General features: G+C 41.0%; 1 protein-coding gene across 3 annotated transcripts in view; it reads right to left on the minus strand.

Moving 5' to 3' along the window:
• Nucleotides 1–21,402, minus strand: part of SNX29 (sorting nexin 29) — a 417,611-nt gene that overhangs the window by 299,365 nt on the left and 96,844 nt on the right. For all 3 annotated transcript variants that reach the window (XM_075830136.1, XM_075830138.1, XM_075830137.1), the window contains exons 12-13: nt 16,681–16,744; nt 12,724–12,852 (exon numbers count right to left, since the gene is read on the minus strand). In XM_075830136.1, the coding sequence (XP_075686251.1) occupies nt 12,724–12,852; nt 16,681–16,744 (193 nt within the window). The remainder of the gene's footprint in view (nt 1–12,723; nt 12,853–16,680; nt 16,745–21,402) is intronic.

A 21,402-nucleotide genomic window follows, 5' to 3' on the forward strand; every position in this document is an offset into this window, starting at 1 on the left:
ATAGAAGGATCTGCTTTCAGAGCAAGATCTTGTCATTTTTGCAAATGATGGCTCCATTGCAAAAAAGGCAACTGGTTGTGCCATGCTTAATGCACTTGAGAGGGCAAGCTCTGTGGCTGTAAAGACCAGCACCTTTGCAATGGTGTCCTCATTTGCATCCAGCCCATGGAACGGACCATCTGCTCAGCAATAACCATTGTATGTAATTGACCTGTAGCAATTTTTCTTAATTGATAATAACTGTGGCCATCCTAATTTGTATAAACCTGACATATATGTCATTAGACACCCCTAATCATCGGTGCCATTAATTACACAGTGGACAATTCACCGAATGTGACTAAGGAGTAAAATTATAAATTCTTTATTTATATCTCGCTAAAATAAGGGGTACAATCACCACCGTGACAAAAGCCCAACGTGAGAAAATTAAATAAATTATAATTGAAAAAAGTAACTCATCCACTGGTTCAATTGTGAACCCTACAAGACGAATATACTCATATATAGAGTGTATTCATCCTGCAGGGTTCAGATCATATATATATATATATATATATATATATATATGTATAATACACCTTACATATAAGAAGGGTTTTTATCCGCCCTAGGGGATCAGAAAGCTGTGAACAGGCTGCAAGAACACACTTCAATGACTATACATAAACTTCCTACTAAAAAAATCACACTGATCTGAGCTTTTACAGAAACAGATGCTGGTCAACAGCAGGTGTACCCTAGAAATTGTGACAACTGACTTTCCTTGAAATTAAACTGAAAATGAAGCTGGAACACTCTTGCCATATGGACGACAGAAACTACAGCAGAAAAATGTACCCATCTTTTTTTTAATCAACGTAGGTCAGATAGGAGCTGTGCCTTTATAAAGCTATAAGTCTCCTGCTTCTTTTCACACAGTTAAACAGTTTTTCCAGGGTTATTGATAGCCATTTGCTTAGAATAGGTCATTAATATCAGATCGGTGTGGCTCCGACTCCCAGCACCCCCACCGATCAGCCGACTGAAGAAGCCGCGGCAAAAAATGCTGCGGCCTCTTCATAGTTTACCAGGCACAGCGACGTGCACTTACGTAGCGCCCTTGCCTGGTCACTTGAATAGGATGGGGCTGCAGAGAAATGAAATCCCAGGCACAGCCGCTAAAGATGGGTTCAGTGCTGTGCCGAATAAACGATGAAAAGGCCAATGCATTCATTGCCCCGGTCCTTTCAGTCAACTGATCAGTGAGGTTGGACCACTATCTATCTGATATTAATGACCTATTCGAAGTATAGGCCTTTAACCCCTATCCGCACGAGTAAGTAACTATATGTCATCGCAGGAGGTTACTTCCCGCACGAGGAGGTATAGTTACTGACTTGTTTCTGGTGAACACTGTCGGCGACAGTGTGCACCGGGAATCGGGAGGTCAGCTGTCGCCAACAGCTGACACTCTACTCTTGCCAGCCAGCGGTCCTTTGCCGCTGATTTTGGCAAATTAACCCCTTTAAGGCGCTGATCGGTTGCAATCGCCGCATTTTAGGGGTTTCTAGCATATCGGCAGACCCCGGTCCGAAATCGCGGGGTTTGCCGATAGTTAGCATGGCATACGGAAGCCAAACAATGGCCTCCGTGTCTGCCATGGACGGAAGCCCATCAGGACCAAACTCTGGCTGGTCCTGATAGGCTTCCTGTCAGGGTCACAGGAAGTCACTGTGTCGTTCCCGATACACACTGTCGGCAACAAGGTGTGCATCGGGAACTGGGAGGTCAGCTGTCCCCGACAGCTGACACTCCAATGCTGCCGATTAGCGGCTCATCACCGTTGATTTCGGCAATTAACCCGTTAAATGCGGCGCTTGATTGTGATCTCCGCAATTAGGGAGTTTGTAGCACATCAGCAGCTCGCATGCAATTGTGGGAGTTGCTGATGCTTGTGATGACATCCGGAGGCCAGGCAACGGCCTCCGGGTCTGCCATGTATGGAAGCCTATGAGGACCAGCCTCTGGCTTGTCCTCGTAGACTTACTGTCAGAGTGACTGTGACATCACACTGACAGTTGGAATATGTTACACTACCTAGGTAGTGTAATGTATTCTAGCAGTGATCAGAGCTGCAGGTAAAAAAAATAAAGTGTAAATAGTAAAAACAAGTTTATAAAAATGTTTTAAAAATAAAAGTTTTTGTTTTCCTATAATAAGTCATTTATTATAGGAAAAAAATGAAAACGTTAAAAAAAAAAGTACACATATTTGGTATCACGCGTTCGTAACGACTCAAACTATGAAACTATAATGTTATTTTTTCCACACGGTGAACACACACGGTAAACAAAATAAACGGAAAACTATGTCAGCATCGCTATTTTTTGGTCAACACCCGTCCCAAGATATAGAATAAAAAGTGATCAAAAAGTCGCATTTACCCCAAAATAGTACCAATAAAAACTACAACCCGTCCCGCAAAAAAAACCAAGACCTCCCACAGCTTTTTTGACTAAAAAATAAAAGTGTTACCGCTCAGAATATGGTGTCTCAGAAAATAAATAAATTTATAGAAACGTAATTTTATTGTGCAAACGCTGCAAAAGTTAAAAAAAACTATATACATATGGCATCACTGTAATCGTACCGACCCGCAGAATAAAGTAAAACGTAATTTATTGCGCACGGTGAACGCTTTAACAAATAAAGAATTGAAAACGCCAAAATCGCTGTTTTTTGGTCACCTTAGTTCTAAAAAAGATGTAATAAAAAGTGATCAGTAAGATGTATGTACCATAAAATGGTACCAATAAAAGCTACAGCTCGACCCACCAAAAATAAGCCCCCCACACCGCTCAATCGACCAAAAAATAAAAAAAGTTCTGGATGTCAGAATGTGATGACAAAACATTTTTTTTAAACAAATAGTCTTTTCTTTGTAAAAGTAGTAAAATATAAAAAAAAAAACTATATACATTTGGTATCACCATAATCGTATTGAGACGCAGAATAGAACTAAAGTTGTTGTTTTTACCGCACGGTGAAAGACTTAAAAACAAAACCCCAAAAACAATGGAGGAATCACAGTCTTTTCCAATTTCAGCACGCAAATTATTTTTTTCCAGTTTCCCAGCAAATGTTATGGTACTTTAAATGGTGTTAATATAAACTACAACACTTCCCGCAAAAAATAAGCCCTCACACCGCTCTATTGACAGAAAATTAAGAAAATTATGGCTCTTGGAAGGCGGGAAGTGAAAAATGAAAAGGCAAAATAGGATCAGTCGTGAAAGGGTTAATTAATTTCGAATAAAAAAAACATTTCTGACCACATATGGGGTATTGCTGTACTCAAGAGAAATTGCTTTACAGATGTTGGGGTGCTTTTCCTCTTTTATCCCTTGTGAAAATTAAAAAATTCAACATTTTAGTGGACAAAAATGTGGATATTCATTTTCATGGCCAAATTCCACTAAATTCTACAAAAACCCTGTGGGGTCAAAATGCTCACTATACCCCTATAAAAATTCCTTAGGGTCACTTTCGGGGGGTTTCCACTGTTTTGGTCCCTCCGGGGCACTGAAAACCAATCTAGCAAAATCTGCACTCCAAAATGCGCTCCTTCCCCTCTGAGCCCTGCAGTGGGACCAAACAGCAGTTTATTACCACATATGAGGTATTGCCATAATAGGGAACAATTGCTTTACAAATGTTGGGGTGCTTTTTCTCCTTTATTCCTTGTAAAAATGAAAAAATTCTATGTTTTCACAGAAAAAAAGGTGATTTTCATCTTCACAGACTAATTCCACTAAATTCTGCAAAAAAAAACAAAACTGTGGGATCAAAATGCTAACTATACACCTAGAAAAATGCCATGTGGGGTGTAGTTTCGAAAATGGGGTCACTTTTGGGGGTTTCGACTGTTTAGGTACCACAAGACCTCTTCAAACCTGACATGGTGCCTCAAATATATTCCTAAAAAAGGAGGCCCCAAAATCCACTAGGTGCTCCTTTGCTTCTGAGGCCGATGCTTCAGTCCATTAGGACACTAGGGCCACATGTTGGATATTTCTAAAAACTGCAGAATCCGAGCAATAAACATTGAGTTGCGTTTCTCTGGTAAAACCTTCTGTGTTACAGAATTTTTTTATTACAAATGAATTTCGGCAAAAAAAATGAAATTTGTAAACTGGTCCCTGAAAAAATAGCCTTTTGAAACTTTCTTGAAAATATGAGAAATTGCTTTCTAAAGTTCTAAGCCTTGTAACGTACTAGAAAAATAAAAGGACGCGAAAAAAACGATGCAAACATAAAGTAGACATATGGGGGATGTTAACTAGTAACTATTTTGTGTGGTATTACTATCTGTTTTAGAAAGCAAATACATTTAAATTTAGAAAAATGCACATTTTTGCTAAAATTTTACGTTTTTCACAAATAAATATTGAATTTATCGACCACATTTTTTCACTAACAAAGTACAATATGTCACAAGAAAACAATCTCAGAATCGCTTGGATAGGTAAAAGCATTTCAGAGTTATTACCACATAAAGTGACAAGTCAGATTTGAAAAAATCATCTGTGTCCACGAGGCCAAAACAGGCTGTGACCTGAAGGGGTTAATAGAAAAGTCCCAGAAAACCCCTTTAAAGAGAACCTTTCACCTCCCCATACATGTGCAGCATGTAATGGGCAGGGCTGCACAAACCCTGGGGCACTTTACTTTTTTTTTTTTACCTCTCTGTTATTTAAATATCGGTGCCGTTATATTTGGCGCCCGATATTTAAATAACCCCCTGAACTGTCAACGGGGCGTGTACTGGCAAGGGGGTGTGTTACTATGGCTGTGACACTGTCCAATCAGATATGGACAGTGTTACAGCAAGAGCGAGGAGAGAGGGAGAATGTGCATGCGCATGCTCTCCCTCACCAGCTTTCAAGATCAATCTTCTGCCGAACTGGCAAGGAGGCGTGTCACTGCTACGGACAGTGTAAGAGCTAGGGAGCGCTTGCACTGTCCGCAGCAGAGACACGCCCCCTTGCCAGCTCAGCAGACAATACAAGACTGATCTCTCGCAAGAGCTGAAGAGATGAGAGCGCGCTCTCCTCTACACAGCTCTTACACTGTCCGTAGCAGTGACACGCCCCCTTGACAGTTCGGCAGAAGACTAATCTGGAAAGCTGAAGAGTGAGTGAGAGCGTGAGCACACGCCCTCCTCGCTCTTGCTGTGACACTGTCCATATCTGATTCGACAGTGTCACAGCCATGAGTTTCAATTTCTTGAAGTTTATTATATTCGATGCCAAGGGTTTGGTGCGTGCAACGTTTCGGTCAAAGGACCTTCGTCAGGCACTCGTTTTCCCTGGTTACTGGTATGTCCAGATGATCGGCGCTGTCCTCAGAATGGCGGGTTTCCGCTTCTTTTGGCCAAAAGGTTCTCTTTAAAGAGGCTCTGTCACCAGATTCTCAAATCCCTATCTCCTATTGCATGTGATCGGCGCTGCAATGTAGATAACAGTAACGTTTTAGTTTTTTTTTAAACGTTCATTTTTGGCCAAGTTATGAGCAATTTTATATATATATATGCAAATGAGCTTTGAAATGGACAACTGGGCGTGTTTTTTTTCGTATGTCCAACTGGGCGTGTATTGTGTTTTTAACTGGGAGTGTTTACTTGTTTTACTAAATGGGCGTAGTGAATAGAAGTGTATGATACTGACGAATCAGTGACCAATCAGCATCATGCACTCCTCTCCATTCATTTACACAGCACATAGTGTTCTTACTAGAATGATGTGCAGCCACATACACAAGTGTCCTGATAATGAATACACATGACCTCCAGCCTGGACGTCATGTGTATTCAGAATCCTGACACTTCTGAATCTTTTCGGTGAGATTTCCAGCAAGGGAAACGAAATCTCGTTTACCTCGTAGTCTCGCGAGATTACGCATGGCTTGCTGGAAGCTCACAGAAAAGATTCAGAAGTGTCAGGATTCTGAATACACATGACGTCCAGGCTGGAGGTCATGTGTATTCATTATCAGGACACTTGTGTATGTGGCTGCACATCATTCTAGTAAGAACACTGTGTGCTGTGTAAATGAATGGAGAGGAGTGCATGATGCTGATTGGTCACTGATTCATCAGTATCATACACTTCTATTCACAACGCCCAGTTAGTAAAACAAGTAAACACGCCCAGTTAAAAACACAATACACGCCCAGTTGGACATACGAAAAAAATGCCCAGTTGTCTATTTCAAAGCTCATTTGCATATATATATAAAATAGCTCATAACTTGGCCAAAAATGAACGTTTTAAAAAAAACAAAAACTTTACTGTTATCTACATTGCAGCGCCGATCACATGCAATAGGAGATAGGGATTTGAGAATCTGGTGACAGAGCCTCTTTAAATGACAGAATTCTGGGCACCCACAGCTGCCACTAGAGGGACCTTACTAAAGACGTATGCATAATAAATCCATCTACAGTAAACTAAAAAGATGCTCCTTCTTTAGATTATCTACATTTAAAGGGACAATGATATGGTTGGCTTCCTGTATATACTCCTACTCAGGACTATGCCTGTGCAAGAACTTTCTTTAGTGTGGACATTTGCAATAAGGTTCCTGTGAACTACAAAATTATCTTGGGACAATTGGGTCTGTTTTCCCTGTCCTCTGCTTCTCCATTGACCTCGGTGAACTTCACCTGTCTGTCTCTACAAATCTTTAGATAATTTAGGAGACAACTCATAACGGACAATACTGCAATACAATTATTAGAAATATGAAGAAATAAAACGTATTTTCATAATCCTCGACTCCAGACAGTAACTTTCTAATTGCAGATGCATCATGCACGGAGAGGAAATAAGATCCGGATTCATTAGGTGAAGATCCGTTGCGGTAAGTGCAGATTTTGTGTCAGCCAGGCAAGCAATGTTTTTCAATGAGCAGACAATCTCCATGGCATGATCGGGGTGAAGGAAAACAATTACAGTGCTGAGAAGATTAGCAATGAACAGTGTGTACCTTAGTCCGTGTAAAATAGTCTGTTAAGATTACTTTATTGACTTTCTAGCAAGTCTTTTACATATAAAAACTACTGGCAAATGGGCAATAATTGGAGGGATATTATCAGAACGTGACTACTGCACCATGTCGGAATGAGACCCAGATAATGAAACAGGAGAATGCTGCTATTTTATATACTTATAGGTGTTCCGAATACCAATTTAAGATAATTATTTTCTGTCAGTGAATGAAAACACTCTTGTTTACATTCAGAGGCGGAAACATGTACAGACCTACTCTCAGCTCATAAGTAGATACAATTGTATCCAGTCTAGACAAAGCTCTGTGAGCTAAATACAGCAGCAATATAAACCTCTTGTAGCTGGCTACAATGTATCAGTCTGGAGTGTAGGTGGTTTAGTCCACAGAGCATTGCTTAGATACAATTGTATCTCATCTATTTTTCAGCTGAGATTTTGGTTTATTATTGTTAACCATTTTGCTGCGTTACGGTCCCGAACATACCCCCATATGTGCTTAAGATTAGTTAAAATGGTTGGTATTAATGAAAGTAAACGTGTTGTCTGCATTAGACCTCTATCCGGGTGCCCTGATAGAGTAGTGGTCCCAAATGCCCTATTAGCCAGAGAAGAGAAGGTATGTAAAGAGTTACTGCTCACTGGAGCTTGTCTGATATTACAAGGACTGACCATTAACACATATGCAAAGGAAAGTAATAGCTGTTACTCTAGATACTCTCCAAAATCAAGTTCAGACTCCACACGACTCTTTTTTGCATTATGTTTTTTGGTAGAAATTTTTTTTTTTTCAAAAACACATGACGACAGATCCTATTATTTTTTGAAGAAACTTCCAAAGTGCATCACTCTTCGCCAGTACCGTTCTATGACGGATTTGTTTTCCAACGGTTTGCAACTGGCAGACCACATTGACTTGTAATTGGGTCTGATAGTGTTCTGGATTCTTTTCGGCAGCAAGAATATTGTTGTAGACTGCGCTATTCTGTGAAGAGAGTCTAAAGCGAATTGAAATCATCAGTTTAGATCAGTTACAGGGCAAAAAAAGTGCGAACCCAACCTGAACTCACTAGGGCAGATTTACTAAGACTGTAGTTTCATACGCCAGTCTTAGACTAAAGCCCGCAGACGTGAGATGCGACAAATTTATTTAGACGCGCACGCCTCTTAATAAATTTGTCACATCTTGTGGTAACTGTGGGCCACATAGTGAAATCTACATCAGCTACGAGCTCAAGTACATTTCCACTATAATTTATGCCAATTTCTGCGTAAATTAGTCAGGCTGCAGGCAAAAAGTTGAAAATTATTGCGCAAATATAGTGTGCACCATAATTTGCGACTTTAACACCAGAATACTGGTGTAAAGCAATTCATGAATTTCCTCCAAAATTCACCACACAGGACGTCATGCAAATCTGCAGAAATGTAACTCTTATTCAAATGTGATACCATTAAACGCACATTTCCTAAAAAATAAAGTGTATGACAAGGCCACAATAAGGCCTAGTTCACACTGAATATTTTGCAGGCAGAAAAATATGCCTCAAAATTCCTTCAGGACTTGCCTGCACTTTCTTGCCGTGAAAAAAGCTTTTCCTGCCTCCCATTTATTTCAATGGAAGGTCAGAGGCAGAACCGCGTCAAGAAAGGACATGCCGGTTTTTTTCCCCGCGAGTGATTAAAGGCGCTCGGGAAAAATAACGCCTCCGCCTCCTATTGAAATCAAAGGGAGTCGGTTTCCGACGTATTTTGGCATGGATTCGGACGCGGTTTCCGCGTCAAAAATCTCTGTGTGAACTGTGCCTAATAGTCCTCGATCACCACGCTTACTAGGACTGGTCTCCCCATAAATTAATTTGCATTGTCCCTTCTGTCATTTACTGGTCTCCTCACCTCCTAATTGTCCCATTATTATGATATTTGTTGTCGTTGTTATTACTTTGATTGTAAAGCTCATATTATGTTAAAAATAAAACTAAATCTTAGACTATAGATAATCCTGGGGGTTATTCTTCCTAAATAAAGTGGAACCAGAAATCAACAGAGCTTTCATACCCGATTAACCTATTCTGCAGCTACTCATGATGCAGACTGTACAGGGTTAAAAGAGGACTAAGGGTATGTTCACACAGCTAGAGTAGCACTAACAGAGCCACACAGTAACATACAGCTGACATCTGGGGATGACGGCACCGACTCCGCTTCAGAGCCGGTGCCATGCATTTGTCGTAAGTATACAACATTTTGCGGGAAGCACTGGCTTTCCATGACGTATACTTATGACAAATGTCGGGAAGGGGTTAATGGGCAGATGTTTGTAGGTGTTCAGCTTCCGTTTTTCAGGGCGTTTATGGCCCGAGAAACGGCTGAAAATAAGCCATGTTAGCATACCTATATTATTCAAGATCTGTGCCTAGTAAAGAACAACTAGTTGAAGAAGATGAGAAAACACTAACCTTTCCTTTACAGCAGCTGAATGGCCCATTTAATGTTTACGCTGAAAACATCCCTTTGTGGCCCTTTGCGCAATTTTGTAACATTTACACTTAAAGATCATGACTTTTATACTCTGAGCTCTTACTTGCCAACAAACTTTAAAGAAGCGGGACATAAGATCACTGCCAATTTAAAAGAGCAACTAAAGGAACACTTAACCTTCACATTGATTCAGCCGAGCTCATTCATGGAGCAGCTTTAAATTACATTTATGTCTCTGAAATAAATACATTCAAATGACGGCAATAGAAGCCCCCCGTGTTATCCTCTTTGCAAGGTCTTTTATTCTCTAAAACTCCATTTTGCAATTTCCCTCAGTCTTTTAATAGGGTAAGAGAAGCTTCATGACCACCACTAATGGTAACCAATACAGTGCCCGCTGGAGTTGCACTCGGCTTTCTAAAGATCCTGAATGGAATATATATATATATATATATATATATATATATATATATATATATATATATAATATTTAATATATATCTGCAATGATATATGTTATTCTGTAGAAAATACATTATGACATTTATGGTCTGTGGAAATCTGGGAGGAAAACCCTATGGCAATGTAATGGTCATGTAGAAGACCAAGATATGCAATTTATACCGAAAAAGGCCATACTTACAAATGGACACAGCCAGGTCAGAAACGCTGATGAAAGGGTGAGCAGGTGTTTTAAATAATAATAGCCACTCCCACTAGTCTTGAGGGGAGTGGTGTGTGGTGCATGGGATGTGTAGTAAGAAATAATAAATGAATAGTGTGTGTGCAAGTGTAATACTATAAGTGAAATATAGGGGGCAGTAATGAGTGAAGTGCCTCAATAGAAATAAATGGATAATGGGGTGCAAGTGAGTGAAACATGGAGGGATAGTGTGTACGTCATGAGGCACAACGTGTATAGCCAGGTAGAAGCCTATTTGTGACGCCTTGATAATTCATAGAGCGGGCTACCCTGTTTGCTATGCCAAACAACAACACACCATGCTCTCCCAGCTTCAAAGACCCGGCTGTGTCCAAGAGAAGCGAATATACATAATAATGAAAAATACCTGGGGTATTGGTAATCATTTTGGCCAAAAGGACGCAAGCTCGCAATCCACGACAAGGATCCCCAGACTTGCGAGTCCCTAACTCCTAAACTGGAACAGAACGTTCCTAATGCACAAACAGAACCGATAAAAACAAGGGGACATATACAAAAAATACCGAAAAAGGCCATACTTACAAATGAAAACACCTGCTCACCCTTTCATCAGCGTTTCTGACCTGGCTGTGTCCATTTGTAAGTATGGCCTTTTTCGGTATTTTTTGTATATGTCCCCTTGTTTTTATCGGTTCTGTCAAGATATGCAATTTACCTGCAGTGCCACTACAGGGGAAATTAAGTATTACACATTACGCATTCAAAATCAATGGGTTGTGTGTATGTAATGCAGGACAGGACAGGACAGGTACACAAGAGTGAGAGACGCGCTTTGTAACTGCTCTGCACTCTGGCCAAGAGATTAGAATCCAGAACAGGGGACTCCCCCTCTATTGTGATCTCAATATAATTCAGCATTGAAATTAAAGGGGTTGTCCCATGGGAGACATTTATGACACATCCACAGGATATGTCATAAATGTATGATAGATGCGGGTCCCACCTCTGGGACCCGCACCTCTCTCTAGAACGGGGCTCCCTATCCCCAGTTCTAGCTTTGTCTGTTCTCGCTGCCTCCTGGCCACTTCCTGGTTAAATTTGTCGGGAGTTCTGAAAACAGCGCAGCTCGCTGAGCTACACTATTTCCGTAACTCCCATAGTAGTGAATGGCAGTTACGCAAGCAGCGTAGCATGCGAGCTACGCTGTTTCCATAACTACCATTCAGTTCTATAGGACTTATGGAAACAGCGTAGCTCAGCGAGATTACACTATATCATGTCTGATTTTCTTTTTTTCTTTTGATTAATTCTGGGACAACCCCTTTAAGTAATATCACCCTAATAGGAAACACGAGGCCTGTAAACAGTGCAAGTTCTTTCGCAGATGGAATTAGTCAAAAACTTCCATAACTAAAGAACACACAGTCATATGATATATTGATTATAATTGATAATTTTAAGTGTATTGTAAAATTCCTTTTAATCAGGTATCGGATAGCCCAGAACATTCCCAGACTCAGATTAAGTCCATTTTAATTATGTGTTCCTGTCTTCCTGGAGGGTTTGTAAATGGGCAATTAAATTTTATACTATTTTTATATGACCATTTGATAATTCAGCACCAGATCTTTTAAAGGGTGTCATCTAATGAAGATTCCATTACCAGGCATATGGAAATCAAAAAGGTGGAGACTCCTCTCTTAGCTAGAGCCACTAACAAAGAGCGGCTTTATCTCTGGCTTACCAGGCCTGTCCATGTATTCGCTGCAGGGAATATGTATGACCAGCCGCAGGTTCCCATTGTGATAACCGCTGAGGCTTTCTAAAGCCAGACCTGTGGCGATCAGATGATCAGCTTCGATTTGAAAAGGTGTTGCCTCCATGAAATAACCACTGTAATACCATACTATATAAAACCGGGGTTACCGAGAGTCCGGTGCCTTACTTGATTATGAATAGCGATTACACTGGCTCGACCGTACAACTAGTCTGAAGATTTACATAAATACAAATGTGAAGAGGAAGTTATTTGTATGAGGCATGATAACCATTGCTCCCATGATGGCCATCAAAAAAATTCCACTATGGAAATAAAATAATATCTCGGATAATAATTAAAAAAAGGCGCTAGTCAAAATTCAGATTTATTCAGCGAATGCCATAAGGTGTAATGTAGAAATACAAATAGAACTAAAGAATTAGTTTGGAAATTAACGATAAATCCTCTTCTTTTGAGCTGGAGTAAGGGTAGATTAACCGTATGCCTCTCTAAAGAACAACAAAAACAAAACTACCGTCTACCGAACATCAACGGCATTGTATTATAAGAATTAAATACTTGCAGACGAAAAAAATGATTTCAGTCTAAAGTAGTGTACAAATAATGCAGACATTTTGCCCAGTATAACCATGTGTCAATCTTTCTGCAATTAAGTGGTAGAAACTGTCCTGAGCAGATCAGTCATTAACTCCACGCCCTGAAACCCTTTTGAAATAAGCTGGAACCGTTCCCTTGCTGAAGCCTCTTACCTTGCCAAAGCTTGTATTTTTGCTGCATGCCGCTCCTCCTGTTCTGCCACGTTCCTCCTCAGGTTGTCAATTTCCAGCCTGAGTGCTGAAGAATGTTCCATCTCTGAATCAAGCAGGTTTCTCAGTGATCTGGAAAAAGAGAAAACCATCTGCTACCACTCGTAAAGGCTGCCATTCCTCAAAAATGTTCAAATGAGATAGGAAAAAGAAGTTGCAACTAAGTCAGTTTCCAAAAAGTATTGCTCCTTTTTTTAGGTTTAGTTCTAAATTACAATTGTTAATTTTATCATTGGACTTTAAAAATGGAGAATTCAAGGGTATGTAAACTTTGCAACCAATATCTCCAATGCATCTAAAATAAAATGGAAGCAACTTCGTTAAAGCAAATAAACTACGCTACCGTTTCCTGTATACAGCCCCTGTGTGTCGTGATAATTACAGACTACTAATGAACCCTAACCCTACAGCCATGTGTTACCCCACTCCCCCTGCTCCATCTTCTTGAGAACCTAAATTCAGTAGTAGAGGAGTCAAATGGAAGGGAGTAACACAACTGCAGGATCAGACTACACATAGGGCTTGTTTGTAGTCTGTAGCTATGGAAACACAAGTCTGCATAGGAGCTTATGCTAAACAGTATTTCTAATCAAGACTTCGATAGTCATTTAATTTTTTTATTTTAGATGCACTGGAGCAACGGGAAAAAAAATGGTTGAAAAAGTGCATATATCCTTTAAGTAGTTTATAAACCTAAAATATGAATATAAAAAAATGAATCTATATAGAAGATATCCTCTTCCCAAAAACATACAGATAGGGAATTTAGATTGTGAGCCCCAACGGATACAGTGAGGACAGTTCTGTACAGTGCTGCAGAATATGTTGGCGCTATATTAGTAGCCTGTAAGTGTTTAGCCCTGCTGTATTGCAGTACTGGGGTCCTAGATTCGAATGTAATGAAAGGCAACAACTGTATAGAGTTGGTATGTTCTCCTGGGTTTTGCATGGGTTTCCTCTGGGTAATCTGGTTCTCTTCCCAAAAACATACCGATAGTTGGCTTTCTATGAAATTGGCCATACAAAGTCGGAGATATGGACATTAGATTGCAAGCCCAATTGGAGATGGGTACTAATGTGAACGGTGGAATTCGCTGTACAGCGCTGCGGAATATGATGGTGCTATATAAGCAACGGTAAATAAAGAGATAAAGGCCGAAATTTACTAAAAATGGCATTTCATACGCATGTCTCTTAATAAAAGTGTCACATTTTGGGCAGTCCACAAAGTGAAACCTTCGGGTATAAATTATAGTTAATTAGTCGGGCGGAGTGTAGCCCCCACCCCCTCTTTGAAACAGGCAAGAGCAGAGGAAGAAGTTGCACATTTTTGCGAAAAACAAGCTTGTGCCACAATTTATGTTTCCTGGAAGCGGTCACAAAAGGAATAATAAATCTCCCAGAGTACTTGAACCTTCTTGGACGTACCTGCACATTTCTGTGACTGGAGATCTCCAATACAATGATTGTTCTGCCGTACTGCAGTGATGTGAGAACCGTCACAGAGATTTCACATCGATAGTAATCCCCAACCATGCCGAAAGGTGTTCTATAGAGAATGGTGGTCCTTTTAACTTGGGAACTGGCAGGGGTCAAAGCTCATGGACCACCAATATTTATTTCTGTTACTTGCATTTATTTATTTCTGTTACTTATATAGTGCCAACATATTCCGCAGCGTTGCACAGAAGTTGTGCTAATTTACTGTCCCCAGTGGGGCTCACAATCTAAACACCCTACCTGTATGTTTTTGTATTGGAATGTGGGAGGTACCGGAGTACCCGGAGGAAACCCACACAAAAAAAGAAAGAACATAGAAACTCAATGCATTTGTTGTTCTTGGTGGGATTCTAGGGTACAGTCCCACCTAGTGGTGTCCACATGAGGCGGAAATCCATCTGACTTGCAGTGGGCAATAACCGTACAATTTTGCCGGGTACAACTGACAAAATCATGTGACCATTCGCCACGGCCTGTGGACAGTATTTCTACTGCATGGGGACGCCGCTGTGTGGGCCTATTCCCATAGAACATGTCCCTGTGATATTTGCCTGTTTCTTTTATCGGTTTCTTTTTTTTTTTTATTCTCTTTTTATTGAATAGTTTTAACATTCAAAATAAAACAGGCTATTTGTGTAGAATAGCAAATACAAGCATGAAAGGCATATGCGTATGGTATGCATTAAATAGTACAGGCACTACACATGGAATCTCATCATGAAGGCATTCAAGGAGCGAATATTACAACAGAAAACAAAGAACTATATACACACACAGATCCAAAAATAGATTAAATCACATATTACCCGTTAGGTGGGAAGGTGAGGGGATGGGAGGGTAATAAGGGTTAAGGGAGGGGGGGGGTGTGAGGGGTGAAAATCCTTTGGGAATTTGTAATACAAATGAATTAGTTAGGAATCCACATTTAACACAGTCCACAGTTAACACAAGGAGTCTCTATGTTCCCTCCAGACCTGACCAGGTGGCAGCGAACACATCGGGTCTTCTATCTGCCCTACTAGCGAATTCCTCCAATCTACAAATGTTGTCTACTTTGTCTACCCATTCTCTTTAGGTTGGAGGAGAAATGGATCTCCATTTGAAAGGGATCAAGAGTTTGGCTGCTGTCAGTAAATGGGTGGAAAGAGTAAGATGAAGCCCAAAGTAATATCACTGCTGGGGAGTGGGATGCATTTCACCCAGCTATTTAGTATCCCTAGCCAAAAAGGCTTGATTAAAAGGACAGTCCCACCATATGTGGAGATATGAGCCCCTCTCTCCCAAGCATCTCCAGCAACGATCATCTAAGAGATGGTTTATTTTATGCAGAAAAACTGGTGTACGATACCACCTGGTCAGTAGTTTAAACAAATTTTCCTGAACTCTCACACATCGTGAAAAGCCATGAGAATTGTGAAGTATAATGGTGAACTCTTCTTAAGATCAGGTTATTGATAATTCTCTTTCCCAAGCAAGTATGAAGGAAGGATTAGGAGGTGTGTCCCTCTATACAAGTTCATTGTAAATTTCTGAAATATTTTTTTTCGGAGGGGAGGGGAGGGGAATGAAAGTAGAGTATCTAACCAAGATGGAGGTGACAAAGTTGTGAATTTATTTAAAAATGGTTTACTCATAGGTTTTTATGCTCTCAGAGTGAAGGAAATTCGTTCCCTCAACCAGTGGAGGATCCAGGATAACATCTAAACTAGGAGGTGATGAGGATTGGCAGGCTTTATAGAGGGGTACATTATTCATATTGCTCCAAATACTTCCTTCAGTAAGTGGATAACACAGCGTGAGGGGGAAGTAAATTCACCGGCGTTCTTTTATCAGTTTCTGGGACATCAGTAGGTCAACAAATATTGGGAAATCTTCAGGTGATATTACCCACTTCCCCATACATGCATCATTCAGGAGACAGGGAGAGCTGTATGATAACCCATGTTGGAAATACACCGTCTGGCCACTGCATGGTTGTATTACCCAGCTTTAACTTAAAAAAAAAATGCAACTAGTAAATTGTTGTTACCAGTAAATACTTGTAACCAGTAAATAGATGTAACTAGTTGCATTTGTCTTTTTTTTTTTTTTTAAATTAAAGTCAATAGGAAAAAAATTACCGTAAAGCCTCCAGAAATACATAAAATTCAATGGTTCATGCAGTACTGCCTTAGGCGTTCATAAACTCACATTCACTCCCCTGTAACATCTGGCTGGCGTATTTTATTTTTTTTAATAGTTAAAATATTGTACCAGACGAACACCACACCAACGCTCTGTGTGAACCCGGCTTGACTGATCTAGGGGTCAGCAGATACAACAGGTGAAAGCATTGACATTACATCATCACCATCACAACAGTGGGGAAAATAAAATTACCAAAAGGTAATTGAAACCTACGCATTTTGCTCTTCGAATTCATCTTTCCTGTTCATCATGAGAACAACAGCTTGACGAAGTTCACCTAAAAGAATACAACAAACAGCATTTACCAGCAATGTACAAAGAGAGGTTTGCTCCAATATAGGATGGAAATTATGTCGCAAAAAAGAAAAAAACTTTAGTGGCAATTAATTCTTTTGGTGGTCATATGTAAATCAATAATCGGCGTCACTGAATAATCAAATTTCCAATTATAGGCTTCATTTTTAATATCCTATGTCAGATCACGAAAATCCTATTCCTGGCTTGGATTTCAGTGAAAAGTTAAAAATAATCAGTTCACATGGCATTCATTTCTTGACTCCCTGCCAGCCTGCGCTATGTGCAGTTATGCTAAAACAAACCTGTTTCTTCTTTGCTTGCCTGTCATCGAACTCTCAAAATGGAACACTGTGCTCATCTGTATAAGAACAGGAAGCCGCTTCCTAAACGGTGCCATTTACCGATACGTAACTTTATTTATTGCAGCACCTCCGATAGTTTTAATACTTACGATATCAGAGTAGTGGCAGGCATGGTCTACGAAATTAAATGACTTTGTACAGATATGGTGATTTGTAGACGGCTGGCGATGCTTCTTATATGTGCAGCAGTTTAACACCTGTGGCTTGGTACTATATAAATTCTTCATGCAGAACTTACAAACTCTATATGTCACTCATAGAAATCTATGGGCCCATACTGTACCTCCGTGTGCCCCCAAAACAGCTAAAGGAATCTACGAGAAAAACAATTGTTCCAATCATGGCTATATTAGAGGTGTAAAGAAAGAGTCCTGCAACTTTCTATTATACTTTATTGCAATTCTCCACTTTTTTATAGTCCTAAATGGAGTCGTTTTGGTGCTCACTTTCCCACTATAGTTACATTTTCTTGTTTTTTTTGGGCCCCTTTGCCAAGCCAAGGGCTGATGAACCTAACATGTTGAGATTACATTGGGCACCCATTACCATACTGAAAGTTTATGGTGATGGTTCAATTCTAAAAAATTTACAACTGCCACTATCCCCATACCAGCCCCTATACATCAAACCTTATTATATTCCTACCTCAGGGAAGCTTGGACAAGGGACGGGTAAAGAATACCATCATTCAATATTCTAGCCACGATCTGTTGACTGCTTTCTATCATTCTATATTCTGGACGAGACCTGTTGTCTGCCTCCTTGCAAAATCTCTGAGACTTAAATCTGTTTGCCTTCTCTACTGTAGACGTGATAAGTCTTGCTGCTGCTGTCTTCTGAAAAATCGCTCATAAGGTTTCAAAAAATCCCAACGTTTCCCTACACACATTCAGGGGTGGACAAACAAAAGAAGGCCCCTGTGCAAGAACAGTAAATAGGCGCCTTGCTTTCCAAGGCCTCATTCACATTGGTCAGCATTTTGCATCAGTATCCAGACCAGGAGTGGGTCCAAAACAATGAAGAGGTGTAAATCTTTCCATTAACTGGTTCCCGACCGCTGGCTGTATTTTTACGGCCAGCGGTCAGGGTCCTTAAAACCCGAGCCATAGACTTTTTACGGCTCGGGTTTTAACTTGCTGCCCGCGCGATCGGGCAGCTGAATGTCGGGTCTCCGGCTGTCAGTGACTGCCGGGGACCCTGAGGAGAGGATAGAAGCAGCTTTCGCTGCTTCTGTCTTCTCCGATGTCTTTTACACAGCGCTCAATGAACGCTGTGTATAGGAATAGAGACAGCAGCAGCGGCGCTGTCTCTATTCCTCCCGGTGATCATGTGACTGGTCACATGATCGCCGGGTGCCGTTACTGACAGACTGCTGCTGGGTCTTACTAGACCCAGCACAGCCCTATTAGTGACAATCGTCACTATGAGAGGGCTGATTTCCCCTGTAACTGGAGCCCCAGTTACAGTGGAAAACATGGTGTAAAAGAAAGAAAAAAAATATATAAAGTTCCCCAAAGGTCTTTTTTGACCTTTGAGGGACAGACCATAGTAATAAAAAAATAGTAAAGTAAAGTGCAAATTTTTTTTTAATAATAACTACACATAAAATACCCACCCCAAAAAAAACGTTCCCCCCCCCCCGCCAATCATTGTTGTAACGCTAGCGCTGACCCAATTACCATAATATAGACATGTAATATATTAAAATTTACGGTAAACAATGACGATTACAAATAAAAGGTCTATTTTAGGGTAAAACTATGTTATTACCCAAAAAAAATTGCTGAAATGTAAGAAAGCTTATTTTTTTACTATTATTTTCAAACTTTATGAATAAAAATTCTAAAATAGCAAAAAAGGTGTGTATAAAAAGATAAAAAAAAAAAAGAAACCAGCATTGTCTACAGAAAAAACGTCGCAAAAATCACGTCGTTAGCCCAACAAATAAAAAAGTTATAGCCATTAAACTAACACGTGCTAAAAATGGCTAAACGGTGTCTGGTCGTGAAGGCTCAAAGTAGCCCGGTCCTGAACTGGTTAAAGGGGTTTTCCAGCTTCTGACAACTGATGACCTATCCATCAGATAGGTCATCAATACACAATCTGTGGGGGTCCGACACCCGGGCCTCGCACAGATCAGCTGGTCCGTGCACCGGACGTACAAGCCGGAAGCAGTTCGCTCCGGCCACGGACTAGCGGCGGAGCTGCAATACTGCAGCTCTGCTCCTATTCAAGTGAATAGGAGCAGACCTGCAGTTCTGCAGCACGGCCGCTATGCTATGTGAGGAGCCAACTGCTTCCGGGCTCAGTACATAGCATTATGTGCCTCAACATCCGGTGCCCGCAGGCCACCGGAGCGGCTTATCAGTGCGGGTTCCGGGTGTCGGACACGCACCGATGACATACTGATGACCTATCCGGTGAATAGGTCATCGGTTGTTAGAAGGTAGACAACTCCTTTAAGCTTTTTCTGTTTTAATGTTCCCCTCCAGGTTCAGGCTTACAAATACTGATGCAAAATACTGACCACAAAAGCACTGATGTGAGTGAGGCCATATAACTCTTCGGAGAGCATCCTCCTTATGTTACTCTTAGGCTGGGTTCACACGACCACATTAACGTCCGTAATGGACGGACGTATTTCGGCCGGAAGTCCCGGACCGAACTCAGTGCAGGGAGCCGGGCTCCTAGCATCATAGTTATGTACGATACTAGGAGTCCATGCCTCTCTGCAGGACAACTGTCCCGTACTGTAATCATGTTTTCAGTTTATGGACAGTAGTTCCACGGAGAGGCAGGGACTCCTAGCATCGTACATAACTATGATGCTAGAAGCCCGGCTCCCTGCACCGAGTTCGGTCCGGGACTTGCGGCCGAAATACGTCCGTCCATTACGGACGTTAATGTGGTCGTGTGAACCCAGCCTTACAATCCACCAGTAATCGCAAGCTACAGACAGTAGAAAGCTGCCAGTTGCTTATAAGGCAGCATTGGGCCCCCTTCAGCTACCGGGCCCATATGCGGCTGCACCAATGGTATGTCCGCCCTCCACATTTGCACAGGGAGATGCTTATGGTGCCTCGCTAATAACATATCCTTGTATGCAAATATAGCGTTATTCTAGTTTATCATTTAGCCCAATTATTTACTTTAACAAAGTAACAATATTTCCCGACTTACCGACATTCACTAAACATGGATGCAAGAGATAAAGTAACGTTCTGGAAGCTCGAGTGCTCATATCTATAGAGCTTCAGATCCAGGACAACACGCAGCATATAAATGGATGTGCAAACTCATCACTTCTACCTGCGATTTCTCAGGCATACACACTTTTTATTTATGAATGCCAGGATCTTGGCATGGGACAGCGGCCAGACAATACGGCAGCGCTGCTCAGGGCAGGAATCATTTTCTTAATGTATACTCACCAGTAATGTGTTTTTCTTAATCTTATTAATAATGCATACACGGTTGAATGTTATGCCGGGCTGAACTTTCCATCTTGGAAAGCTGGCTCCTACTCTTATTCACATTACATTTATATCTATTATTTACTTATTTATTACAGAGCAGCATGTCTGACCTATTAAGGGCCTAAGTGAAGCCCTACAAACCTTTATAGACCATAGCGATTCCCTGAAAGCGACAAAGAGCATCATGAACCAAGACTTAGACGAAGTGTAACTGTCAAAAAGGAAGGTAATGGAGTAAACCTGTAAAAGTGGGAAATAAATGGATGTGGGCATGAAGAAAATCTTTAAATATAATGACCGCAAGGAGATTAAAGACTAATTTAATGGCGGCCTGTTGAATATTTTCAGATATAATGAAAAACGTATAGAATAGTGCCAGATATACCGGGGGACGTGTGGAATAGTGCCAGATATAACGGGGGACGTGTGGAATAATGTCAGATATAACGGGGGACGTGTGGAATAATGCCAGATATACCGGGGGACGTGTGGAATAATGTCAGATATACCGGGGGACGTGTGGAATAATGTCAGGTATACCGGGGGACGTGTGGAATAATGTCAGGTATACCGGGGGACGTGTGGAATAATGTCAGATATACCGGGGGACGTGTGGAATAATGTCAGATATACCGGGGGACGTGTGGAATAATGTCAGGTATACCGGGGGACGTGTGGAATAATGTCAGGTATAACGGGGGACGTGTGGAATAATGTCAGATATAACGGGGGACGTGTGGAATAATGGCAGATATAACGGGGGACGTGTGGAATAATGGCAGATATAACGGGGGACGTGT

The sequence above is a fragment of the Rhinoderma darwinii genome, chromosome 6, assembly GCF_050947455.1.
Source record: "Rhinoderma darwinii isolate aRhiDar2 chromosome 6, aRhiDar2.hap1, whole genome shotgun sequence".
Taxonomy (NCBI): Eukaryota; Metazoa; Chordata; class Amphibia; order Anura; family Rhinodermatidae; genus Rhinoderma; species Rhinoderma darwinii.